At 42.9% G+C, this 26,408-nt stretch overlaps 2 protein-coding genes across 3 annotated transcripts; one reads left to right on the forward strand and one right to left on the reverse strand.

The window, feature by feature from the left end:
• The first annotated feature begins 5,538 nt into the window (after nucleotides 1-5,538).
• On the forward strand, nucleotides 5,539-18,522 carry sgsm3 (small G protein signaling modulator 3). The gene is made up of 21 exons (XM_070980382.1): nucleotides 5,539-5,707; nucleotides 10,187-10,273; nucleotides 10,744-10,829; nucleotides 11,142-11,205; nucleotides 11,668-11,879; nucleotides 12,075-12,182; nucleotides 12,622-12,765; nucleotides 12,925-13,120; nucleotides 13,315-13,460; nucleotides 13,644-13,877; nucleotides 13,989-14,171; nucleotides 14,402-14,557; nucleotides 14,678-14,732; nucleotides 14,845-14,894; nucleotides 15,084-15,236; nucleotides 15,332-15,402; nucleotides 15,637-15,685; nucleotides 15,846-15,931; nucleotides 16,009-16,131; nucleotides 16,216-16,276; nucleotides 16,533-18,522. Exons 2-21 carry the CDS (start codon nucleotides 10,267-10,269, stop codon nucleotides 16,614-16,616), a joined length of 2,268 nt encoding a protein of 755 aa, XP_070836483.1. The 5' UTR covers nucleotides 5,539-5,707; nucleotides 10,187-10,266; the 3' UTR covers nucleotides 16,617-18,522.
• Nucleotides 18,159-25,322, reverse strand: gtpbp1 (GTP binding protein 1). 2 transcript variants are annotated; one of them, XM_070980383.1, is made up of 14 exons: nucleotides 24,839-25,304; nucleotides 23,295-23,406; nucleotides 22,928-23,108; nucleotides 22,584-22,767; nucleotides 22,220-22,384; nucleotides 21,844-21,967; nucleotides 21,533-21,647; nucleotides 21,309-21,453; nucleotides 21,036-21,218; nucleotides 20,705-20,840; nucleotides 20,319-20,497; nucleotides 19,797-19,958; nucleotides 19,469-19,519; nucleotides 18,159-19,273 (listed from the first exon to the last, which is right to left on the reverse strand). In XM_070980383.1, the coding sequence occupies exons 1-14, from the start codon at nucleotides 25,019-25,021 to the stop codon at nucleotides 19,157-19,159; spliced, it is 2,037 nt and encodes a 678-aa protein (XP_070836484.1). In that variant the 5' UTR covers nucleotides 25,022-25,304; the 3' UTR covers nucleotides 18,159-19,156. The 2 variants fall into 2 exon arrangements, with proteins under 2 accessions (XP_070836484.1, XP_070836485.1); XM_070980384.1 differs by lacking the exon at nucleotides 19,469-19,519 and having other exon boundaries at nucleotides 24,839-25,322.
• Between the last annotated feature and the right edge of the window lie 1,086 nt (nucleotides 25,323-26,408).

Genomic DNA, 26,408 nt, shown 5'->3' on the forward strand with positions numbered 1-26,408 from the left:
CTGCTTTTTACCCATTAAGCCTTCGCATCAAGCTCTCTTTACTGACCAAATGTATGATTACAGCCATTACTGCTCATGCAGAAGAGTCTATGCGTACCCATTATTATTGTGATTGTGATATCCAAGTCAGCATATGGATCAAGGACGCTCTGTTGTTTTATCCTCTTAGCCAGCACTTAGTGACAAATACACCACATAGGTGTACACACACACACACACACACACACACACACACACACACACACACACACACACACACACACACACACAGATGTGTAGACATCAGTCATGATCTCTATTCCACTGTTATTTTTTCACAGAGACCTTTACTGTCCCCTGAGTCTGTTGCTCTCTCTTCTGTTTTGCTTTTCTTTAACAGAGACTAATGGGAAAGATAAAGACAAGCTACAGTAGAGGCCATTTCCATCCATTTCAATGAATGACGCAATTAGCATACACACCTTTTTCTGCAGTTAGAAGCTTCAGATGCTTCTTGTTGTTTCAGTTAGATCAATAAAAAATTTTCCAAACAATGTTCATTTCTGAATTATGCAAAGAATTCCACCTGATTTACAACAGAAAGCTAAAACAAGCAGCTACACAGCAGATAATTATTCATTTATGCATTGCTTAAGTCTTTTCTCATGAAATGTTATGATTGACACAGCAGTTGACCATCATTAAATGGATATAAACTGAACGCTAGCAATAACTGTGGCTCATTGTAGCAGCACTGTAAACCAGAGAGCAGGAGCGCAGCAGTTTATGAAATGAATAATAGTAAAGCAAGCTGTGACATAAACCCACTCATTCAAATTATTTTCTCTTGTGCTCAGCTGAACATGAAGTGTGAAGAGAAAATGGAAATAAGACAAAAGCCATGTAGAGTTTCCCATGATGTCAAATTACAACAACTGTGCCAAAGGGGTTATACGAGTCGTAAGGCCAAAATCACCCTCTGCAAGAATCCCAGTTCACAGTGAGCCAAAAGGAAGCCCCCACCCCAAAACAACAGCAACAACTGTTGGGCATGAATGGCAGAAAACTAGTTTGACTCATGACACTAATAATACCGAAACATGAGTTCTTTTTATGTCCTTATTTCACTACTGCACACATGAGCAGCATGAAAACATCATAATCCAAGTGCCAAATAACAGCAGACACAAATAAGATTAGCTACAGCAAGAAATAATTCACATTTATTGAGGTGATTCCCAAGGTGAGAGACAGGGGCTGTATGGGGTTCAATGGAGTAAGATTTGCTGTTCTATTGCTTACATTCATAACAAGTTTGCACAATAAGTGAAAGAAAACATAATCCTAGATCAAGGTTATTGTGTTCCTGGTTTTCACTCATGCACCACATGACTGGAGTACTTACAAACTGCAGAATGACACAGATTGAAACATCTTTGCACTGATCTGCTAGTTTATAATGGATTGTGATCCACGTTACATTTAGACCTCTCTGCCTGCCTTGAGTTAATCTGAACGTGCACAAACACATACATGCACAGACACTGTAACACACTAAACAAGGGGTTAAGGGGTTAACAGGCACTACACTCAGAGTCATAAAATACAATACATAAAATACAAGAGGGGAGGGAGGGGTTAGAGGGATTTATGTAGCTATGACATCCATTCATCCATGTCTAACACAAAGACAAATACTGACTGGCATCCCAGCCAACAAATTCCCACCTCTGATAAATAGGATGAAGTGACTTAATTGCTGTAAAAACACCAATACAATAAGAAAACAGTTAAGTACAGAGGATGCCTGCTATTGTTAGATGCAGCCTGCTATTGTTGTTCGCTCTGATTCATGAACTTTGAAGTTTTCTTTTTACGTTCTTTGATTTTTCCTTGTAGCACTTTATTAAGGTAGAAATACAAAGTTTTTATTGCAGTGATGCATTAATGCGGGTCTTTTATATGCCACAGTGAAAATAACATCTACAAATTCTGCTGCGGCTTTTTGATTACCATCTCCCCCTCTTCGGTTCTGGATTTTTATATCTCACGTCGTAAATCCAGCTCTGATGCTTCCCTCTCCTTCATTCCAACATTCACTACTGGTCCCTCTCGACCTTTGCGTCTATCATCACACTCTCCTCCTTTACATCGCATCAGCTCCCAGAGTGTGTGAATGTGCTTGGATGTGTGTACTTGTGGCAGCTCAGTTTCTCTCACTCTCACACGTTTCTCAAATGGCTACATCTACATATGTGACTAGACAAGCAGAATAAAGAGAAACTCTAGAATTTGCTTTGAAGCCCATTAAAGATGTCACAATGCTCCTTCCCTTCCTCCTCGCTCTTCCTATGACCAAGAAAAAGAGAAAAATAAGCATGATTATTAAATATGTCTTTCTTCATCCCTGGTAGATCTTTCTTGTGAAAAAAGGTAACAAAGGTAGAAGACATGTTTGCACGTGCTCCACCCCACCAGGTTTAAAAACTCAGACTGAAGAATACAAAGAGCAGCCACTCCCATCACTACACCCAAGAGAAATCACTTGCTGTTGCGACGCCTAGCCTCAGAGCCCCTGCCCTTTACCTTCAATCCCCCTCATCACAGGAGAGGTCCTCTGAGACTGGGGAACAGCTGCGTTAAAGCCCCATGATGCAGCCCAAGAGACCCAGTCTGGCTCAGTCTATCTTGGCCTTATATGCATAAATGATGTCAATTATCCCAAAGGCAGAGGCCACATCATGCAGGTTACATAAACCTGTGCACTCTGCGTTGCTGAAGGGGTGCCCTTTGCATTTCTGATTTGACAGTGGAGACATGTAGAATTAATCATGTTCAGCCTGGATGCTTTCAAGTATGTTCATGCTGTGATGAAGTCCACATGAAGATTTAAAATATGGACATATGAGACACACGGCCTATTGTGATTTCATTATGCATGCATGGAACAACATAGCACATACATATGACAGAGCAAAAGCAAATATGCATGCATACATAGATAAATGAATACGCATGAACAGCGCTGATACATGTGGGCACACAAGCCCATTTTCATACGCATCAGTGCGTGCTTGCACGCATGCGCAAATGTGGGCACACACACAGATTTACATTTATAATATAATCTGATCAAATATGGCCTCCATACATAGTTAATTGTTTACTGCCTGATGCAATGCAACAGCGCTATCTTCTGTCCTGGAGAAGAACTGCAAGACTGCAGCAAACTGACTCAGTGCGAGGTATAGGCTCTCTATATCTGTTTCTTCTAGCATCTGTCTGATGGTAACCTGCTGATTCATCTCGATCGATAACTTCTTTCATCCGATCCAATGAACATGTCAATAATACTAAGCTTTTGAGCTGACTAAAAAACCAACCCACGTATGCACCTAGACTGTGAGGTTTCTGTTGCTTCATTTGAACAGTGTTTCAGAAAAATGCCTCTTTCAGCCCACATCTTCTCTCCCCCTCTGCTTTTCCACTCTCTGTTCCACTGCTTTCTCTTTATTCCTCGCCTAACCCTTGCCCTTAATCATTCCCTTTTCTTGTGCTTCAGCCACACACACACACACACACACACACACACACACACACACACACACACACACACACACACACACACACATACACACACACACACACACACACACAGGCACAGGTTCTTGGTTGAATCTAGCGCTCGGTCTCCTGTATTTTTTCCACTTCCCTTATCGCAGCTTTGCTTCTTTCTCCTCCCTCTCCCACATATCCTCCCAGCCTCCTCCTTGTTTCTAGATCTCTGTCTGTCTCCTCATTCCTCCATTGGCATCTCCCTCCGCCTCTCTCTGCCTCTGTCTGACGTCATAGCAACCGCAGTGCATGATCCAGGGCTTGCTTGACAGTGCCCATCATTCTGTCAACAATGACGAAGACAGTCAGATGAGCACTAGAGGAGGTGGACTCGGGGAAAGAGGTGGCAGAAAGGCAATGCGCCACACCCATGTTATCCTGACATGTAGGTTGGTTGTTCTATTGGGGCTATTTGGCCGGCAATCTGTGGGCAAGGTCGGCTTTAGGCTGCAGCATTTTTAATGATGTGACTCACTCTGGTATGGTGCCGCAAACTGAGCATGCAAGCAACACAAGAGGGTTAGAGTGAACAGAAGACCGTCATACTGATGTGTCACAGGGCAGAGGCAGAAGGGAAAGGGGTGAGAGGAAGAGAGACTGAGGGGAGGGTATGTAAGGTGAAAAAGAAAACACACATACTAACTTTTCACTGTATGTACGGTATGTGTCAGCGGCAAAAGAAGACAGAATTGAGGAAAAATCAAGGAAGGATGCAGAAACTGAGGGATGAATTGTTGTGCAAGTGCAGTGGGCAAAAACAGAGTGAGACACTGAGTGATTTGCATTTTAAAGGATTATTGGCTCCTCTGTCAGGAGGCTTTGCAAAATGCATTTTCTTGTGCATGCACGCACAATTTCTTTTTTTCTTAGAACAAAATGTTAAAATGCAGTCCCTCACTGTGCAAAATTTTCAGCTCCAGCATCAAAGTGCCAGCTCCTGCCACGCATGAATCATCTCATAGTTAGGAGAATAGCTGATCATTTGCTTCTGATGCCCATTTAACCTAAGCTTCCACTAACTAACAGTGGTTAACACAGGGTACTGTCCCCCAAGGCCACTTTGTACAGGAGCACATATGTCTGCAATTTTAATGTCTTATCTTAGGTGTGTGCTTGTCAGTGAGTGGGTTGGTGGGTGTGAGGAGGATGGAGGCTTGTGGGGGCCGTAATAAAGGGAACATGCAGTATGCTGTAAGGTCTTACTTTCAATGGCTATGCTGTAATGAATGAGCCAAAGTGAAAAAGCTTGCGCACTCATTGCACTAGAGACATCTTGTGGAGCAATTGTGTAATAGCAATATGTTTTAACATGAATCACAGAATTTAGTTGTGGAGAATCAGAGTGGGCTACCGCCTAATTCTTCCACTTCTGTCATTCATATCCAAAAACAATACAGTTAGGGAACTTAGCACTGTGGTTCACACAGTACTCAATCTTTGGTCGGACAAGAAAGTATGCCAATATCATTATCTGATACAATTAAAATAGATATTATTTCAACCTCAGTGGAGCAAAGATAAAAACCCTTCCAAATGTTAAAGACGTTTAAAAAAATATGTATATATCTTTTCACAGTTTTATTTATTTATTTCTCTCTTATATTGTCAGTAATAGGGATATACATTCTTTTAAAAAGGCATGATTCAAAAGGTTTGACGTGTCATTCACAAAAGCCAAACAACCATCATGGACCCAGACTTCCATGATTAGTCGTCTTCTTTGCAGTGAAGTTTGTGATGGCGCTCCTCTTTCATCTGACATTACTATTACTCCTGCTGTGACTCGTGACTGGTCGACTTGTGCAGGGCTGGGATGTACGACGACAGAACTAATGAATGAATGGAAGAAATAAACGTCGTGTGCCTACGTCATCTATTCCTCTGCGGAAGGATATTTTTCAGTGAGAAGTGTAGTTCCGGGATCTGGAACTACTTCTCGGGAAGGAAAGGGAAAACCTTGAAAGGGTGCAAGGATACAACGGAGCTACACGTCGCTAGCAGGTGCACAACGCAGGGGAATCACAAATACGAGACGAAAGATGGTATAGCATATGGCGTCTTCTCATTTCGGCCACAAACCATAACCTTGTGCTTTCACCAGAATAATGTCACGGTAAGCAGTGAGCAGGCTGTTGTCCGCCGTTGTATTTTACTGTTAGCTAAAAGCGATATGTAGCATGTATGCTAACAGCTGACAACAGTGACTACATTAACGTCTTGGTGTATGAGACGGGTGTTCGGAGTTTTATTAATTCGCAGGCACAGCTCATTGCGTAAAAATGTGTAAATAACTGTAAAAGCAGTCGGGCAAAGGTGTTGCCATTGAAAAGTGCTGCTCATTTTCTTGCCGTTTCACTGGCTCTGACGTCAGCTGGGGTTTGACGTAACGCTAAGTTAGCTAACGTTAAACAATTCTGCACGATGGTCGCACAATGTAGACGCAACTGTATGCAAGGAAGCGAAATAGTCCCATAAGACCTCACAGATATTTCGCTTTATCACGCGCGTGTCTATTGAACAGCTCGTGCAAAACGTTAGCTTTGATGCTCAACTGTCAGGTTTAACAGTGACTGCGGTGTGTGAGAATATCACATAAAAGCCATTATACTCCTGAAAACATACGGCGATGCTGTGTCCTCTCTAACCACAAATGCGGGGGGGTCACTTGTTGCTATATGTAATCTCATGTCTAATAGCTTGTTACGAATAAGAGCTGTAAGTTGTTATTAAGCTCCTTCCCCTGCAGAATGGTTTCTACTTCTAAACTCCATGGAAAGTGTTGGATTTGGAAAGGGCTGCAGCTAATAATTATTTGAATAATAGGTTAATCTGTCAATAAATTTCTTTCTTCCATAAAATGTCAGAAAATCAAGCCCAAGATGACCTCCCCAAATGTTCAGGTTACTGTCGTAGAGAAGTGGAAAAACCAGAAAATATCCTCATTCCACAGGCTGGAATCGGCAAATTTTGACATTTTCTTTTCTTTAAATATTACTCAGATTAATGGATTAATTATTGCAGCTCTAGATATGGATGGGTTTGGCACACGCCTCTGTGTGTAAGTAAACTGTGAATGGATACATGTGATGCATGGCAGTGTGTGTGTGTGATGACGAGAGGAAGAGAGAGAGAGAAAGAGAGCCTGCCAAAGAGAATGAAGGACTGTCTATCATTCAGCCAATGCTAACTTGGCGGAGCATGAGGCAGCGCTTGTCTGACATACGTGGCTGTGTAGGTGGGCATATTCACAAGAGGGGAACATGAGTCACCATTGTTGTGGTTGCTGTGAGGAAAAACTGGAGGTGGTGTTTGGGAAGGGGAGGGGGGTGTCGGTAGGGCAAGCCGACAGGGCAGCACGCACTCAAGTGTCAAGGCAAAAAGAAGAATATTCATTACTGTTGTAAGAGGAAGGGTTTTACCATACACACACACACACACACACACACACACACACACACACACACACACACACACACACACACACACACACACTAGCCCTGTCTGTGCAGCAGGAAGTTACTCTTTGGTTTGCTTGTAGCAGGGTGTTGACCAGTCTGTGCAAACACAGGTGAGCGCAGCCACGCCTCAATAGTGGAAAAGATCTTCTTGTCTTCAGAGTAAGATAAACAAAGTTAGGTAAACTTCCTGCTGAAGACCCAGCTCCCCTGCTAAGAAACAAACCTTGATTTTTTTCATGTTGCTTCTGGGAGTTAAATCCTTGGAAGCACATGACTGTAACAAGATCGTAATATCAGACAGTGTGTTTGCTTGCAATTGACAGCAGTAACTATAATGAATGGAATTTCCCATTGATTGTGAGATCATATGAATTTGTAGTCCATGGTTGCTCTCCCTTCAGTATCTCTGGTTGTATTCTGCCATTTTGGGGAATGCTGTTGAGTAGGACTGCTTTGTGGTAAAGCTGGATTTTGACATTATTTTTTGAGTAAATATGATATCTTGTCTGGTTATTTTTTAACCCATAAACACTTTCTCATTTAATTTGTAGAGAATTGACCATATCCCAAAACATATTGATATTGATATAAACTGACACAGACCTTTTGCTGAAGAACTTGACAAAGAACTTTTGTCAAAGGAAGAACAAAGGCTGTTGATTGTACAGTTGAATAATATTGCTAAAATTTGAAATGGTAAATAATGTAATATAGAAAAACATTCATGTCTTAATGTCTTTATTTTCCCCATTCCTAAAGTATTGGTTGGGCTCTATGGCCTCTTATGTCCTCCTGACGTAATATAAACTTGTTGATCGGTGATCGTATTTACTCCAGCATAACTTCAACTGCAATGACAGCTGATATCCACAGCAAGCTACCTGCCTTCAGAATGGAAGCAACCTACTTGTCCTCACATTTGACTCTTGTAAACAGCCAAAAGGCTCTTTCTAATTTGCTGTAATTCTTTGCAGTAATGAAAAATCTTACTTTGACTCTGAAAAGCACAGTGAATCAGTGGTTAGCACTGTCGGCTCACAGCAAGAAGGCATTGATTCCCGACTGGGAGGGTGCATGCTCTCCCCGTGTTTATGTGGGTTTCCTGATTTGCATGGGTTTCCACTGGGTGGTCCAGTTGTTTAATTGCATTAAAAAATGCCCATCAGGATTTCACAGACAACCAAACAACCAACCAGCAGTTTAAAACCCCAAAAGAGTCACTTTACTATAATAAAACAAAGAAAAGCAGGACATCCTTACATTGACAACCTGCAACTAGTAAACGTTTGGCATTTCTGTTTGAAAAATGACTTAAACAAGTAGCCGGGACAGTTGCTGATTTCTTTATATTGAATGACTAATTGAATAATGAACCAGTCGTTTCCTGTCTAACCTTTTCTTCCTTCTGCAGCAGAATTTTGCAGTTAGATTGTCTGTATGTGCAACAGTTCGCAGCAGGGGTTCAGTCTTGTTGATTTTCTTGGCAGGTGATTAAACTGTCAGTGTTCTTGTAAGGGAGCAGCTCCAAAATCCCAGTGCTCCCCTGAGCTGCACACAGAGGGAGCCTGAAAGTACTTGGCCATCCTCCAAACCTCAAATTGATTTCTCATCTCTCTTAAGTCCTAAATCCCTCTTCAGATGCCGCAAGCCTGCTGCTGGAATGAATCATTTTGGCAGGGTTTTTTTCGTGCCTGTGAGCCTCTTTTCAGGTTCTGATTGTTGTATTGTTGCGTCTGCCTGTCTGTGTTTGTGTGTGGTTCATCAGTGCTTGCATGCTGAACGGTGCCCCGTCTCAAGATACTTACATGTGAACGTGAAAGCAAGATGTCATGACGTTATGCATCCAGATTCTTTCCGGCCTTAATTGATGAGGAAACTCTGTTTCTCAAATATTTGGTGTTTACTATCCTGTAATCGGGGGATTGACCATTATTTATTGAGCTCATAATGATGTATTGCAGCAGCAGCACATCTACTTGCCTTTTGGATCTGAATTCTTTGGCTTCAGCTTTAATACATGTTTGTACTGTATGTAGCATGTGTTGTTTATAATGCTGCAGTTGTATTAAATGAAATTCAGTCAAGAGTATGATAGCCTGTAGGCAAATAGGCTGAGCTAAAAAAAAAATCCAGGCACTTAAGTTTGCAAGTTCTGTTGCATTCATGTGTTGTTCTCTGTAGGTGCCATACCTGCTGGACCTTTGCAGATAGATAATAGAGTATAGCCTGCAGCCAGTTGGCCGACTGATGCTCCTTCCTTATGTGACGTAACATGAACCAAAATTGCCAGGGATGGATGGCTATAAAGTAACTGCCTAAGCTTCGTTGCCACCCTTAGAATAGATGATGGTGATGTTTGACCAAGTGCTGTAAATGGCTCTTTTTCTTACTTTCCTACTGCATTATATACTGATTGACTATGTAGTATATTTTTAAAAGAGTTAAGAGACACCTTTCCTGGTATTTAAAGGAGATGTGACACAATAAAAACATACAAATAACTACCTATGTATATTCACAATTTTGTAATTATGAACTAGCCAGTATAGAAAAACATGCATCTCTCATCTGTTGGCCTCATGAAGAAAAAGCTGTTCACTAAATGACTTAAGTAAATAGTGAGCAGACTTTTTGTAATGAATATCTACTGAGAAGCTCTCTGTGTTCTCCCATAATGGTTTCATCTCAAAATAGAGCACAGACACAAAGTGAAGGGAGTTAATTAGCCTCTGGACAGTACAGCAGTCATATGGCTTTGAGAGGAGACACCAGAATGCTCTCCTTTCTCTCTCCCTCAAGCTCTCTTCCTCCCTCACTTCCTGTATTAGTTCAGAACCTCTGCCGCTCTTCCTTCAGTCATGCTTGAAGGACCGTTGTTTTGTTAGAGGATTATTGGACTCTGTTTCTTCATCATTAAGGTAGTGGAAGCATTTAAAAAAAAAAAAAAACAACGATTCTTTACGGCAAAGAGACAGATTTAGATAAGATGCATTGTAATAACTTGAAATCAATGAGAGTAGAAAATGCACAACATGATGGACTTAAGCAGTTAAAGACTGCTTCTGGAGCACTTTGGAGTTCTCCAGGAACTGAATCACCAACCATTTCTCTTCCTCTGTTTGTCCTTTTCACAGAGTGGGTGCTATCTTCTGACCTCTCTCCAGAGTGAGTGCGGTGTTTGCATATAGAGGCCATTCGCTCTACTACCATTAAAATGTCAGGTAAAGATTTTTACAAATTTGGTTTTCAACATAAGTGTGAAATGCTCCTGATTTGAAGAGAGGTGTTAAATTTGTTTTTCGTTATCAGCAAGACTTGTCTGCAAATGCACACTGACCTTGGAGGGCTGAAATAACACAAATAGTATAGGTCCAGTATGTGCGATTTATGGGGATCTATTGGCAGAAATGGAAAATTATATTTCCAATTATGTTGTTGGTGTATAATCGCCTCAAAATTAGAATGTGTTTTTGTTACCTTAGAATGAACTCTTTATATCTACACAGTTTTGTGGCAACCAGAAGGAGAAGGGAGGGTGAGTGGTATTCAGTTGGTTGCAGTCTGCAATGTCTCTGCCAGATGCTACTAAATCCCACACACTGGTCCTTTAATATTAGAGTAATAGTATGAAAGACTGAACCTCTAAGTGCCCGTCTTTCTGATGCGTGACTCTGTCGTTCTTATACTGTAGGTACCTACACACCAGCCCCTGGTGGGCCGTTCTCTGCTCTCACCCCCAGCATGTGGCCCCAGGACATTTTGGCCAAGTACCATCAAGTAAGGAAGTGACTTCATATGATGTCAAAGTGCAAACCTTCATTAGAATTTATTTTGTTTTAATGACAATAGAGAATTAAGAGTGTGACTATTTTAAAGACCGGAAAAAAAGGTCTGACAAACAACAAAGCAGCAGAAAATAAGATAAGCTATGACGCATCTGGATATGAAGATAAAAAACACCACAGGAGCTTTGTCCTCATGTGACACTGACTTCTGATCTGTTGTTTAACTGAAGTTAAAAATGCTCAGAAAAGCTGTAGTCACCTTCTCTCCACTAATAAATTGGATACTATTTGTCTGTCTCTACAGAAAGACCCTTCAGAACAGCCCGAACTCCAGTATGATGAGTTTGGCTTCAGAGTGGACACTGAAGGTAATGCCTTCACTTACATGAACACACGCACACACACGCCCATTTCTTTTGTCCTCACACATTGGTAAAACTCCTGAATCCCATTCTAGAAACATAAACAGAAATCTTCATTTCTGGGCACTGTGGCTATATTATGTACTGAGCTTCTCTTTTGCTGTATTTGTTTTTTGGTGATGAGTGGAAAATTTGTTTTGTACCACTTGAGTTTTTGGGTCAAGGCCTGCTCTATTGTAGTGGGTCAGAATGCTGTTTTCTGTGCTTAAATTATCCAATATTCTGTCTTGCATCAGTACAGTATATTTCCTGCATTCAGCTGATTGATTTCCTAAATAGTGTATGGCTAGCATTTTCAAATATATTCACCTCCTCAGATCAAGAGGTGGTGTGGTGCTAAGTGTTAGAAATTTGATTACAAAGAACACAAACTGCTAAATCCTCATGTGTCACACTGTCCTCACTCAGATGGAGGGAAGTCCAGGTCCTGGCTGGGCACTGATGGCTCACCCCAGCGTGAAGACCCCCAGCAGCGATTACGCTGGCAAGCCCACCTGGAGTTCACTCACAACCACACAGTGGGTGACCTGACCTGGGATCTGATTGATCCCGTCCTTCCACGCTCTGAGCGTTTACGTTCCTTGGTGCTAGGTGGCATACCTCACAGCATGAGGCCTCAGGTAAGTAGACTTGTTCAGCATGGGATAACGATTCGTGTCATTGATTAGGAGTGGAACTCACCGGGCTAAAATACTGACTAAATAAAAGTTAAACCTATTGACACAAGAGTGCCACAGTGAGCATTTACATTCATAAAAATGATCTCCAAAGTCACAAAACCCATTTCAGCACTTTAAGGATGTTTTGTCTGTTAGCTTTGGATGCGTCTGTCTGGAGCACTGCAGAAGAAGAGGACCTCTGAGATCCCTTACCGGGAAATTATTAAGAACAGTTCCAACGATGACACGACCACCGCCAAACAGGTAGAATTCCTAGTTACTGTTCATGTAAACAAGCACAATCCCATTCAAGTTATCCTACTAAGCAATGACAACATGCATCAATGATTAATGGTTAATTGATTAGTAAATAGTGGGAAACAACTGCTTAAATAGTATCAAATAATCTTCTTTAAATAACTATATCTTATACATTTACTGTACTTGGACACGAGTAGATAGACAGATGAGGTCGGTAATGGATCAAGCACTGCCATGATGCTATAAAGTCAGAGATAATTCACAATTAATTGAAATATAAAATACCCTCGATATTAGAACTCGGGTAACGAGGTGCTCACATTAACCAAGATGAACATGAGGTCTTTATTACTTTTTTCCCCTCTCCACCCCCTTCTCCAACCACTCCTGCTGCTCTCTGTAATCATGATGTCATTGTTCCTTGTTCACCTCTGTCTCTCAGATAGAGAAGGACCTGTTACGGACTATGCCAACCAATGCGTGTTTCAGTAGTCTGACCAGTGTTGGAGTGCCAAGGCTGCGGCGGGTACTGAGGGGCCTGGCCTGGCTCTACCCAGACATTGGCTACTGTCAGGGCACTGGCATGGTGAGGACACATGTCTACAGAATGAGCAAAAACAAAAACATGACGTCAGCCAGCTGACTCAAAACACACATTCATTGTAACACGTTCATCACATTTGCATCACTGTTACGTTTTGCTCTTGTCTTTCTTACTTTTTCCATCTTCGCTGCCCTCCCACAGGTGGTCTCCTGTCTCCTGCTCTTTCTTGAGGAGGAGGATGTGCTATGGATGATGTGTGCCCTGATTGAAGACCTCCTTCCTCCGTCCTACTTCTCTTCTACTCTGCTGGGCGTCCAAACGGACCAGAGGGTTCTCCGCCAACTCATTGTTCAGTACCTGCCAGCCCTTGACCGCCTTCTGCAGGAGCATGACATAGGTAAGGATGGGTATAATGAAAGAGAGAGCAAGTGACTCACGCGGTCACAAAATTGAAGATGTCTCTTCTCTGGAGTTTGATTCTCTGACTGGAGTGAAGTCCATATATCTGCTGCCTCAACCAGCTACATTGTGGGAGATCATCACCCTCCATATCACATACAGTATGTAACCCCCTGCTTCTTACTCATCCAGAGTTGTCGCTGATCACGCTGCATTGGTTCCTGACATCATTTGCCAGTGTGGTGGACATACGGCTGCTCCTGAGGATCTGGGACCTGCTCTTCTACCAGGGCTCATTGGTGCTCTTCCAGGTCACACTGGGCATGCTCAAGATCAAGGTATTTGTATGATGATGATTATGATGATGGACATGTTATAGCCATAAATATCAGCATACATTATACACTTCTATAGCTAGAAACCATCCCACACCAACTTGTCACCAGCAGCTCCAGGTACTACTTGACAAAAGCTGTAGATGTTGAGCAATAATCCTTGTAAAATTTACTCCCCGCCCCCAGGAGGAGGAACTCGTCTCATCAGAGAACTCTGCATCCATTTTTAATACTCTGTCGGACTTGCCAAGCCAGTTGAGAGATGGGCCTGCAGTTCTTGGGGAGGCTATGAGGCTAGCAGGGACACTATCCCAGGAAACACTGGAAGCCCACCGACATAAGCATCTAGCCTATATCCTAAATGAACAGACGCAGCTCAACAATGGGAACAGCACAACCCTTAACACAAATCTCAACAAGGTCAGTCGCCGTAGTCTTTGCAAAGTTAGTATGCTGAAATATTAATTCTTTTTATTAGGACAAGATGATGTGTGTGTGTCCGTTCTTCAAAATAATTAATCTTGCATTCAGGTGGTGAGGAGACAATCTCTGCGCAGGAAGTCCACCCTGAGCTCCCTGCTGTTCGGGGAAGATGAGGCAGAGGCTTTGAAATCCAAGAACATTAAGCAGACCGAGCTGGTGGCCGCCCTGCGTGAGGCCATCACCCGCACGGCAGAGCACTTCCACTGTCTGGACCCACATCACTCCAGCACTGTGAGCTCACACACTGCAGCACAGGAACACTGTGGTTTATGTCCTGCTGTGGACAATGAATCAACCAAAAATAAGAGGAGCATTAAGAGAGGCATCCCTCCATTTTCTGGCATGTCAAACTAAATAGCTCAGTCCTAAATTTAATCCTGTAACACCATTAAATTGTGGCATTCAGTATCTATACCTCCATCCATTTTTATTTTTAGACTTCTCCTGTCTCGTCTCTGTAGGACCTAACACCCGACTACTCCATGGAGAGCCACCAGCGAGATCATGAAAACTTTCTTGTGGTTTCTCGCAACCGGCGGAGACGGGCAAAGGCTTTGCTGGACTTTGAGCGACACGATGACGACGAGCTGGGCTTCAGGAAGAATGACATCATCACTGTGAGTCATGACTTACACTGAGACACACATAAACAGCACGTTGCTTCTTGTTTTTTGCACATGTACATGACCCCTTACCTCTGATTCTTATCCCGCTGTGCTTTCATATTTCTTTTTCAGATCATTTCACAGAAGGATGAGCACTGCTGGGTTGGAGAGCTCAACGGCCTTAGAGGTGAGCGCTTTTCCAACGTGTCAACTCCCACTATTGCCATCTGGATAATTAATTTTTTTTATAATCTAACTTACGGCTCATTTGACATGCATTTTACGTGGCTCTGTAACAGGTTGGTTTCCTGCCAAGTTTGTGGAGATCCTAGACGAAAGAAGCAAGGAGGTATAGAAGCAGTTAATTATCAGCTTGTGTTTCCATGCTGACATTAATTTGCCCAGATTTAGAATATTCAATATGCATGTGACATTTGCCCGTTTTTGTCTTTGTTGCCTCACATTCCCCTTCCAGTGTCCTCATTGTGAATGTGCAGTGTTCCTAAACAGTGATTTGTGCTTTTGTGTCTGTCCCCAGTACTCATTAGCAGGTGATGACTCTGTGACAGAGGCAGTGACAGACCTGGCCAGGGGCACATTGTGTCCTGCCCTGAAGGCCATATTTCAGCACGGTCTCAAGAAACCATCTATACTAGGAGGGCCTTGTCACCCGTGGTTATTCATAGAAGAGGTAGGAGAAATTCCAAATGGCATTATGCTGCACACAGCTGCTGTGTCAGATTACAACGGGGCTTAATCATTCTTTGTCTTCTGGTTTTCTCTCAGGCGGCCAGCAGAGAGGTAGAGAGAGACTTCAACTCTGTCTACTCCAGACTGGTGCTGTGTAAAACCTACAGGTGAAACAGTCACTCCATTGTCATTTGTTTTGTCAAACTCTATGATTACATGACTGTTTAACATGAGCATGGGGGGGGGAGTGTGATCTGTCGAAGCAAAACTAATAAATTCATCATGCATATAAACCAATAAAGTTTACCTGTTCACCATCAGTACGAATCGAAATGTTAAAAGTTGCGCGTTGGCAGGGGAATAAAAAATGTAACAGCTCATTCTCTTCTGGTATTTACCAGGTTAGATGAAGATGGGAAAGTACTAACTCCAGAGGAGCTGTTATACAGAGTAAGTAAGCATTTAATAACTATGTGTACGACAAACAAAGTCTTTATTTAGCTTATTGTTCAGTATGAGGACTGTCTGCCCAGTAAGGCCTGGCTGTGTCAGCCTGTACAGATAAATGATGGTAGGAAGTGCATGAGAGCCCTCTGTCTGCTCTTCCTAGGCAGTGCAGTCGGTCAACATGAGCCACGACTCTGCACACGCTCAGATGGACATCAAGTTCAGGTCTCTTGTCTGTGTTGGTCTCAAGTAAGTTTTTAAGACACACACAATTTAAATCACAGTCACTCTGTACATTGTATCTAAACATGTGTCTACCCCGCCAGTGAGCAGGTGCTGCATCTATGGTTGGAGGTGTTGTGCTCCAGCATGGCTGCTGTAGAAAAATGGTATCACCCATGGTCATTCCTTCGCAGTCCTGGATGGGTACAGATCAAGTGTGAGCTCAGGTAAGAAAAGCTTAACTGGTTACTGGTTAATGGTTAAATAGGACAAGCTGCTTACAGACCAGTGTCCTGTTGTCGTCTCCTCAGGGTCCTGTCAAAATTTGCCTTCAGCCTCTCCCAAGACTGTGAGCTACCTGACAAGAAAGAGGTGAGCCAAGGAGATTACCATAGCTTCCCCATGTAGAGCAGTAGTTAGCAAGTCTTACTATTCAAAGACAACATATTAGTAGTCAGCAAAGAAGAACTTCTACTTGCTGTTTCAGATATCTGCTTCTCTGATATGGATGTGCTTTTTCAGCATCAGACCTCTTGGCCAGAAGTCTAATACAATGGAACTGCCCTCTGTGGTGTAGTGTTGATTCTGTCTTAAGGTAAAGGCTTTCCACATTTCCTGTCCTTTCCAGGAGAAGGAGCAGAGACCACTGAAGGAAGGGGTGCAGGATATGCTGGTGAAACATCACCTCTTCAGCTGGGACATTGATGGCTAAAACACATAGCAAAAAACGTTTGACTCCTGTCCTGTCCTGCCTGTCTGCGTGTATTTGATGTCCCCACACCAGTTTCTTACAGACTTTCAATCATAAACAGACAGTTGTCTGTAACAGTGAGTGACAACTTTACAGAACCTATCTGTCACTTCACCTTTCAGCGTCGGACAATGGCGACGTCCTAATCATTAATGAGACTCTCATGTCGTCACAAAGGTTGGCCAGTTTGCTGAAGCACGTGTGCATTAAGGTGCATACTCTTATTGTAATTCAGATCTAGTGTGGAACGTTGCACTACATGGGGAAGACTGTATATAAAGATGAAACACTCCGGCTGTGCGACAGAACAGTCTCTTGCTATAGGACTGGAGCACTCAGCGTGTCCTAACAGTAAGTATTTCTTCAGTACTCACAGCTGACCAGTCAGCTTTTCATAGCTGAGTTCGTTTTTTTTTTTGTGCAGGAGTGACATGCACAGTCTTTTGCATTGGTTGCATGTCTGTAAAATACAGCAGCAGGTCATCACCATGACAAACACCAGACTTTTTAACATAGTCCTAAATTCCACATTACCCTGGAAATTCACATATATGAAGACCAAAACAGAACATTCCTGAACATGGAGCTGTAAAGTTACAAATTATTTTTGAGTGGAATTCTACTTACCTCAATGTCATGAATTCAACAAAATATTTCATTAAATATTAATGTTGCACATGCCGAGTAAAGCCTTTTCCAATTGTAATACAACACTATGGGTATATGAGCTACCTTATCAGAGGTAGCAAACAGTGTGCACCTGTACGAAATAATGTAAATGAAGTAGATCAATATTTTTTTGTGTTGCAATCTACAGTAAATAAATGTTACATCTAATTTTTTTTGTATAGAAAGTAAACATAACTGTTGCTTGTGACTAAATGTGCCCTTAAAGCAATTCAGCATAGAACTTTTATCATTCCTAGCTTACATACTGATTTCCAGATTGACCTTTACTTCTGGCTTAGAGCTGCAGAAAATGAGGAATTGCCCATTTATTCTAAATGTTGACTATTCTAGATAATACATTTTCAGCGGGGTACTTTGGGAGACTTTGCTGGTTTGTCTTATTCCTGCTGAGCTCATTAGATCTTGCAGGTGTTGAGCTGTCATGTAATTTCAGTTGAGAATTTTTTTTGGACTTGTTAATCGTTAATTGTAACTTTCCCGTGTGCAGAAAGCTCAAATTAAGTCCCCTGTTTTACACAATTGTAGCTTGTGTAAACAACCAAAATACACAGAATATTCTGCTCTCTGGTGTCTGCTCAAAGACAGTCCAGCCAATAGTTGCCACTTTCAACTTGCAACATGTGTAACTGACCAGACTACACAACAACCCCCCCTCTGCTTCAAAGAGTGACAGTATATTGTTGAAAAAGATCATGATAAACATACTGAAAACTCATCCAAATATTTTTGCCCATTAATAAATGACAGTATTAAGATTCTTAATGTGTGCTGAGGAAATCTGAGAAAAATACACATATTGAAAAAGAGGCACGGTTGAAAAGTTCAGTAAAGCTTATTTATTAACGGTCAGTTTTTTAGCTGCAAAGTGTGTTTTAAAATGTCACAACATGTTATAACAGCAACAGGCCATAACGCATGGGGTACTAGAGTTACAAGTAGCACTGCAAGTACTGCATGTCTTATAATCATGAGCAACTGTTGGAGTGACAAGATTATGTGCTATATTTGTTTGTACTGACACAACTGATATAACGTTTGGAACATGGCTGACTGACAGTGAAAGCATGACAGATACGACTGAATCTAAGAGTGCCGGTGAGAGTAGGTTGAGAGATCGAAGACGACCAGTGTGAACGTTCTGCATGTATGCCAAAATAAATAACTGACAGTTAAAATGTAACACCTTATACTTTCCGTATATCTAGAATTTGAAATCACTATGTGCCCTCTGCTACATTCATTTATGATTTGCATACATTTTGTACAATGACGTCCTTCCAATCCGAGCACAGCTAACAGCTAATTTACATATGCAGTATAAATAGTACATGAAATGTTTTTCATTGCAAATACACAGGGAATGCATGGGGGAGTGTCATTTATAGCTGCTCATATTGGTACTGGACCCTTGTTTTGGGTTTAGCCTCCCTCCCTGCCACTGACACAGAGCCAGAGGACTGAACTGTAGATTCGTAGACATATGAAATATAGATAAAAATTAAATCATCATCCAGAGTGAGGCTAACCTCAAAAACCACACCCAAAACCATCACCAAAACCATTCAGTAAGTATTAAAGGCAGCTGACATTAAAATGTGTTCAGGGTGTATGCCTTTTGGTTTGGGACATACCCATGTGTGTTCCCTTTAAGACAAACAAACAAAAAAAAACTATAGGACCCGGTGTAAAAAGGCGTAATAAGAGTGAGGAGTGTCTTGCTCCAAACATCTGTATCCTTCATGGTTTGTGGAATGAAGACACTTGGTGGAGTGATAGCAGAGAGGGAGGTTTACAGGGGACAAGAGGGCACTTCAGCAGCCGCCTATTCCTGACGAGGAGGGAGCTGCTGTGGAGTTGGTGCTGTTGTTCTGACCTTTTCCTTTGTGCCTCTGGCCGCCCCTTCTCCTTCCACCTCCTCCAGACTTTGGCTGCAAGAACAAAAACACTTGATAATATTGCAAGTAGTGATATTAGGCAGCTAAAAAAAGAACATGACCAGAAGACTTGTGCTCAGCATGTATCAAAGAAATTGGCAGGCTATGGACACAACCATCTTAATGAAGTAAAATACAACCTCCCCAATCCAGGTTCTCTGCTGTTCATTTTAAAATGACCCTTTTTACCTTGTTCTCTTTGTTGCCCTCCTTTATCTGAGGGTCTTCCTCTCCCTCCCCCTTAGGAAGTCAGCCACGCAAGCAGAGTAGAGGGAGAGATTGTGAAGGAGCGATGTGGCACAACAAAGTGAAAGGATGAAATGAGACAAAATTCAAAGCAGGATGCACAGGGTGGTGTTAGGGGACAAAGGAAACGAAAGGGAGGAGGACACAGAGGAGTGGACGAGTTAGAAAAGAGCTGCAATGTTAGGGCAAGTACAAGGTAAGAGGCAGGAAACCAAAGCAGCGTTACAGGATCACAGCACTTCACAAAGTAGCACACTGAGTCGCGTCTCACCGGTTGTGTCGTGCTCGGGCCTGCTGACTGTGCTATTGTTGCTACATCATCGCTGGCTGCCGCGGTGCCGTCCTCTTTTCGGAGCGGTGCCTTCTTTGTAGACTGCATTTTGATTTGTGGAGGTTTGGAGTTTGATGGCAAATTGTTGGTGGACTGCAACAGCTGAAAGGAATGCGAGGCAATATTTGAGAAGTTAGAAAGTGAGATACTCGCTATTTGAAAGCAAATTCTACACAACTGAGCCTGAAGCTGAGATGAGATGAGTTCAAGTGTTTCACGGGGGAGTAGGAAAAGTCAGTAACACCAGGGCATGTTCTTGCTTCAAACTCTTTCCTACAATGACTAATCAGAAATCAGTAATTTCTACAAACTTTTTGCTCTTACACAAGGAAATACTGTTTTTCTTCTGGACTTCTATTACTCTGAAATGCCAAATGAAATTAAACTGATTTGCTCGGTACTGAGCCCCCTCCCCGAATCACTCATCATGTTAGTCCTTGCTGCTCCAGGCAGCTGTACTACCTTGGTGATGGTGCCCACGGCCTTGGTGCGTCCCTCCCTGAACACCAGCCTCTGGTCGCAGTGCAGGTACTCGGGGGTTTTGATGAAGCGGAAGTGGACTGAAGCCTTGTCTCCTGTCCGTAAGCAGTCTCTGTTCATAGACAAGATGGTGGCTGTTTGCCTGATGCTGCCACAGTGGACTGAGTGGTGGGTGAGGACGGGAAGGTGATTGGGCGGAGTGAAAGAAAGGGAAAATGAGAGCACCTTGGTCAGCATGCTGGACGTCAAACAAGCAACACTTAGTTAAAATTATGTTAAATAAATGTCATTTGAGGAGTTGGCTACAAATCTTCAAGCCACTCAAAAGTTCAGTCTATAACATAAAGCTGCGTGTCATTGTTACCCACCCATAGCCTGATATCTAGGGGATATCGTAGTGGGATGATGCAGGACCAGGATCTCAGCCTCAAACTCCCAAGTGGCCTGTGGGCACAACCTTGGGGAAACCATCACCATGCCTTTCCTTATGGACGAACGCTTGATCTTGAGGAAATGAGAGGAAAAAACATATATGTTCATCAGTGTTGGGAGTAATGCATTATAAAGTAATGCAAGTTAAGGGAGGTCGGTCATCACCAGTGTTTAGAGACAGAATATTTAACTTGATTGCATGTGTACTGTGCTGCAGTCCCAAACTTCCCCCCTAGATGATGCACTGGGAGATTTTTCCCTTCCTACCTTTTTGAGAGCGAACGAGGCAGTCTGGCCACCTCTGACCTCCTTCACAGGCATTCTCTTGCGGTGGATTGATTTGACGGCAATGGGGATGAAGCTGCCCAAGGGGTCGGGCCCTAGTAGCATTGTATCATTCAGACGGATGAGTCCACGTAAAGTAGTTCCTGATACTACTGTTCCCACTCCCTGAGGCATAAACACAACATAATCAGTGTTTTAGGACCTGTTTTGTACGAGGTGTGGGTAGCGATAGGTGTTTGTCAATGGTCCCAGTACCGGCACAGAGTAGGTGTCATCTATCTGAAACTCAGCGGGCTGGTCGTCTCGGTAGGAGGTCCTGGAGGACAGCAGGTTGAGGAACATCTTGAGCAGGTCCATGTTCTCTCCGGTCACATTGGAGATCTGAAAGATGGGACACATCCTAGGGGGTGGGACATAACAGAGGTTAAAAGGGAGCATGTTTACTCTTCCACTGAATCTGACTGGGACAGCCTTAGTACCTCTCCGAACTGAAGTTTGAAGCCGTAACGATGACGTCGTCTTTGTTCTGTACCAGGACAGGGATCTTCCTACAGCCGGGGGACTTCAGTAGTCTCTGGAGCAGCTTCAGTGTCTCTGTTGTGAGCAAAGACCACAAGAATTACAGCAGATTGACACATGGTGTGACTCTGAGAGATTTCAGGAAAATTGACAGCATATAGAACAAGGTAGCCTTTACACATAATGATTTAGCTCTTCCGATTGTTCCATCGTGTTGCACATGGAAGAGAGAAGTAAAGTTGAGTTGTAACAGGGGCTCCAGAGGACTGACCTTGCAGGATGTTGGCTGGACACATGTCAATCTTGGTTACCACTACAAACACAGGCACATTCAGGGCTAAGGCCAGGCCCAGGTGCTCTTTGGTCATCCCTACGATACCTGCATTACTGCCCACCTGGTGAGGCAGGGAGAGAGAGAGAAAAGATCATTTCATATTTGGGTAAGTTATAAAACAGCTAAGGATTTAATCCGCAGTTTAAATGTTTCACTGTATATCTACAGATATGCTGTACAACAGATAAAGATAAAAACAAAGCATTTTCATACTTTTTTTTAATATTATATTAACTGACATGATGCTGATTTCCTATTGCCTACAGACACCCACAAAACACACATCTCCTCCCTCCTGAGCCCCCCCACTGACCATGAGCATGCAGAAGTCAGGCAGGTGTCCGGTCATCCCAAACACGGTGGTCTTGAGGTATTTCTCATGGCCAGCCAGGTCTATGAAGGTAATGACTTTGGAGGACTTCTCACAGATTTTGGTCCAATCCAGGCTTCCTCCATGACTATCCGGTTTGTTCACCACCTGGAAGCACAGTTTATAATGGGGCTATTACATGATACATGCAATAGCTCCATTCACCTCTTATACAGGTAAACCTGCTTCATTTCTCTAGTTACTGTCAATATTTCATTTAAGATGTCACTATATAAACTATAACCCATAATTCTAACAACATTTTTCTTTCACAAACATGGCAACCAGCAGACTCTGTAGCTCTCACCTGTCCCTCCTGGTCAAACCCCAGGATATCATTCCCCACACTGCTGGTCCTGCCACTCTCCATCTCGTGCTTGTGTCTGAAGAGCTTCTGGCGGGCAAAGCCCCTGCCATTGTCCAGCTCTCCGTGGGTTAGCACTCCCAGCAGAGTACTCTTACCAGCATCCACGTTACCCACCACTGCAACCCTGCGTGATAGAGGAGTACCAAAATATCACCAACAGTAAAGCAAGAAAGGCAGAACTCTAACATGTCTCGTTAATAAAGCATAACCAATCCAGTAAAAAAGAAATAACTGTCCCTGATCGTAACCGTGACCCCTCTTTAGTCATATTTCTGATCACTCACCTGACCTCCAGGAAGTCCAGCTCACCCACACGCCGGCGGATCAGATAGTCGCGCACTAAACCGGCAGCCTCGTTGCGCTCCCGGAGCGGAATAAGGTCTGCATCCAGTTGCTCACACATAGAGCACACTGTGGCTACTGAGGCCTCCATATCCTTCTCATCCAGACCCCAGTCACCACCATCTGCAACAGAGAGGAGGGAGAAGAACAAGAGGTCAGTACACAACTTAACAAAGAGACCCTATGTTTTGTCCAGGTTTCATAAAGGCATAGACAGTTCCAAAACTTCGCATTTTCAAAATGAGCTCAAGATGTTAATAATGAATAGTTTTCTTTAACAGCGTTAACTGTTTGTTGTTTTTTCCTCACCTGAGCCCATCCCAACCACATAGATGGTCTCTCCACATCCCTCCTCCATCCTGTCCCGTAGCTGGCGGAGTAACGAGTCATACTGCTCTCCATTCGGGCTAACAAGTGCCAGCTATAGGGTTCGTGCATGCAGGGGTGAGAAAAGAAACGGAGAGAAAATTGGCAATTGTCAAAGTGTAGTTGATTTAAAGAGAAACCATGTCGGACCTCAGAGTGAGCAGCACACTGGACACTTTTTCTTCAGTTCAGACATCCCCCAAAATGTAAGCATCAATAGACAATAAGCCTCCAGGCAAGTCCAAAAGCTAAACTCCACACACAAACACAGCTGTCTCTCTTCCCATGAAGCTGCGTGACCTCAAGGTTACATGTGAACACACCACTATTATCTCTGCTGATACAGATGACCTAAAAAGTTCCACTATGCCAATCAATACCACAATAAAACTGCACTGAAATTGCCACTTAATTCAGTACAACTGTGACAGAATCAACTTCCTCTCCTATTAAAGCTTTATTACTCTGTCACCCTATCACATTAGATTATTGGTTTCACCATTAAAATCTGGTCATGAGGGTGTTATTAATATTACACTATATGCTAAAACATATGCATTGGAAATAAATTGATGGTGTTGCAAAAGTATATCATGGTCCAGTATCGTCGTGCCAAAGGTTCCCAGTGTGCTGTCTCAAGGATAATAAACTCCAAAAGTCAATCAAAGTACACTGATTGAGGCTGACACAAACTGATGAAACTGACAGGAGCCAAAGGTAAGCAAGGGACAGCCTCCCTGATGCAACCCTGCGCAACCTGTTTATGGGGAATGTAGTGTAATTCCTGAAACGTGACACCTCTGGACACAAACCTGATTGCTGTCCCTCTCATAGAGGTTAACATCATTATATAACTCTAAGGAGACTCATAGCAACTTTTGGTAAATCAACATAAGTCTGCAGCCCTGTACTATTTGTCTTTCTTATTACTTATAGGCATTACAGTTAGAGATGTCCAGTGCTGATGATACAGATGACCAAAGACCACACTCTTGTTCCCCTGTATTTCATCAGTGTGTTTCCTTATCGGCGTTAACGCTTCATGACAAGTCAGTGTTTTGGTTTGGTTGTCAGCACAGTCGATCATGTTGCTCTGCTTTGCTCTTGACAGTAGCAGTGTCGTCAGATATGGACAGCAGAGACGTGTTGTGGTCGCACACGGTGCAATGTGTTCCGACTGATAGGACACTAACGTTAACGTTAGGCTAGCTTACGCGCTAAAGCATCAGCTGGGGCTAGCGTTAGCCACAACTAGCTAGTTTATTTAACGTCAGCAAAAGCAATCCCCCTGAGTCCAGAAAGTCAGGCGTGAATAACGTTAATGTGGAACGAAGGGTGCATTGTGGCTTTAGTATGGATCATCGTACTGTGTTTGGTAATTACACAGCGATCGTTACATCCAAGAAACGTATTTCTTTCATTCATTCATTCCCAGGAACAGCTAACGTTAGCTTGGCAGCGCCATAATATCCGGGGCCTAGCTTTACCTTGTTGGTGAAGTCGACCCCGCGGTCCTCGGGCTCGCCGTTCATCATGTCCGCGTCCTCGAAGCACTCGTCCCCGGCGTCGTCCCCGCATCCTCCCCGGTCTGGAGCAAATATACTGGCTGGGACTAAAGCGTCGGCCAGCGGTATGGAGCCTGGCTCATGCGCCGCTGCTATTGATGCCATTTCTATGCCAGCCTTGCAGTAATAAATTCCAAGCTGTCCCAGTTGTTGCAGTGACGGCTGGCAACCGAACACACACAGTAGACACCGCACCGCGAGCTCTACACACTAATGTCAGTTAGCTGCAGATAAAGTCGTTCAGTCAAACTGTATAATCTCACTGTAAAAAACGTGACACTAACATGCTGCTGGAGTTATGTATAGGCCGTCAGTTTACACTCAAACCATTTTAAAAATAAGAACCTGTCACCAAACCTCATCAATTTCAATGAGTAAGGTGCAGCACGCCTTCTTAGTCCATGTCCACCAATAGCGTTGAAGGCACCATGAATATTTTAGCAGTGGACCAATAAGAACGAGGGGGTCGTTCATATGATTACAGGTGGACCAGTCCCTCCCAGGGCGGCAGGGCTGCTTGTGTTTGAGTGATGGTGCAATCAGAGTGTAATACTCCTTAACTACTTGATGTAATAATAAGAAAAATTGTGCAGTAATGCCCCCCCCCCCCCCCCCCCCAATCATTCAGTTAAAAAATGTTTGCCGTTTTCATTTAAATGTGTATTTTTTCCCTTTCCTGAGACAAATCTTTATTTGTGACAAAAACATTTTCCTTGTAGAAGTTTGCTCTGAAAAACAAAGCAGCCAAGTTTCAAAATTCCTATTTTAATAAAATAAAATAGGGTTAAGTTGATAATTAAACAAAGCAGTCTAATGATTTTATTAAAATCAGTGAAAGAATAGGCATTCCACTGCAATTTCATCGTCTTTCATCATCAGGATTGCTCCACAGATTGAAATAAGCTGTGTGAGGAAATTCCCAGTGCTGATAAAGTAAGTTAGGGGGTGGATCTCCCTGATTCCTCTCCTTGTTGAGAGTGCACTTCTTCAGCTAAATATTTATATTAAGGTACGAGGTGTGAATTTTTGCCAACAAACCCTCACTGTTTAGGACAGAACATACACTGCAAAAGCCATTGTGTAATAACACCTGTCTATTTTTTTCTACAAAGGCATTGACTTGCTTGAGAGTAGTGAGAACACCTCCCTGACAGCTTTCAAATACAGCTCATTCCTGTTCAAAAAATGTCTTTAACAGAGTATCTACAGATTTCTAGGTGACTTTGTTGTCTGTACAGGAATGAAATAAAGAAGATCAGTCATTTATTCAGACTTTATTTATAGCAAAGTTTGTTCAGCCTTCCTCAGAGTGAAGACTGAGAGCTAGATAAACATGGCCTTTGATTCCAAAGACTGAAAATGCTGTCACCAGAAACTATTTAAGATAAGATTGCACAATACAAATCGATACCCAGCCATCAAATCAATGTAGTGTTGCAGTTCCTCGCTGTGACCACTGGAGGGCAGTGAACACCCATGTTTCTAAATACAC

Source organism: Chaetodon trifascialis, chromosome 15, assembly GCF_039877785.1.
Source record: "Chaetodon trifascialis isolate fChaTrf1 chromosome 15, fChaTrf1.hap1, whole genome shotgun sequence".
Lineage (NCBI taxonomy): Eukaryota > Metazoa > Chordata > Actinopteri > Chaetodontiformes > Chaetodontidae > Chaetodon > Chaetodon trifascialis.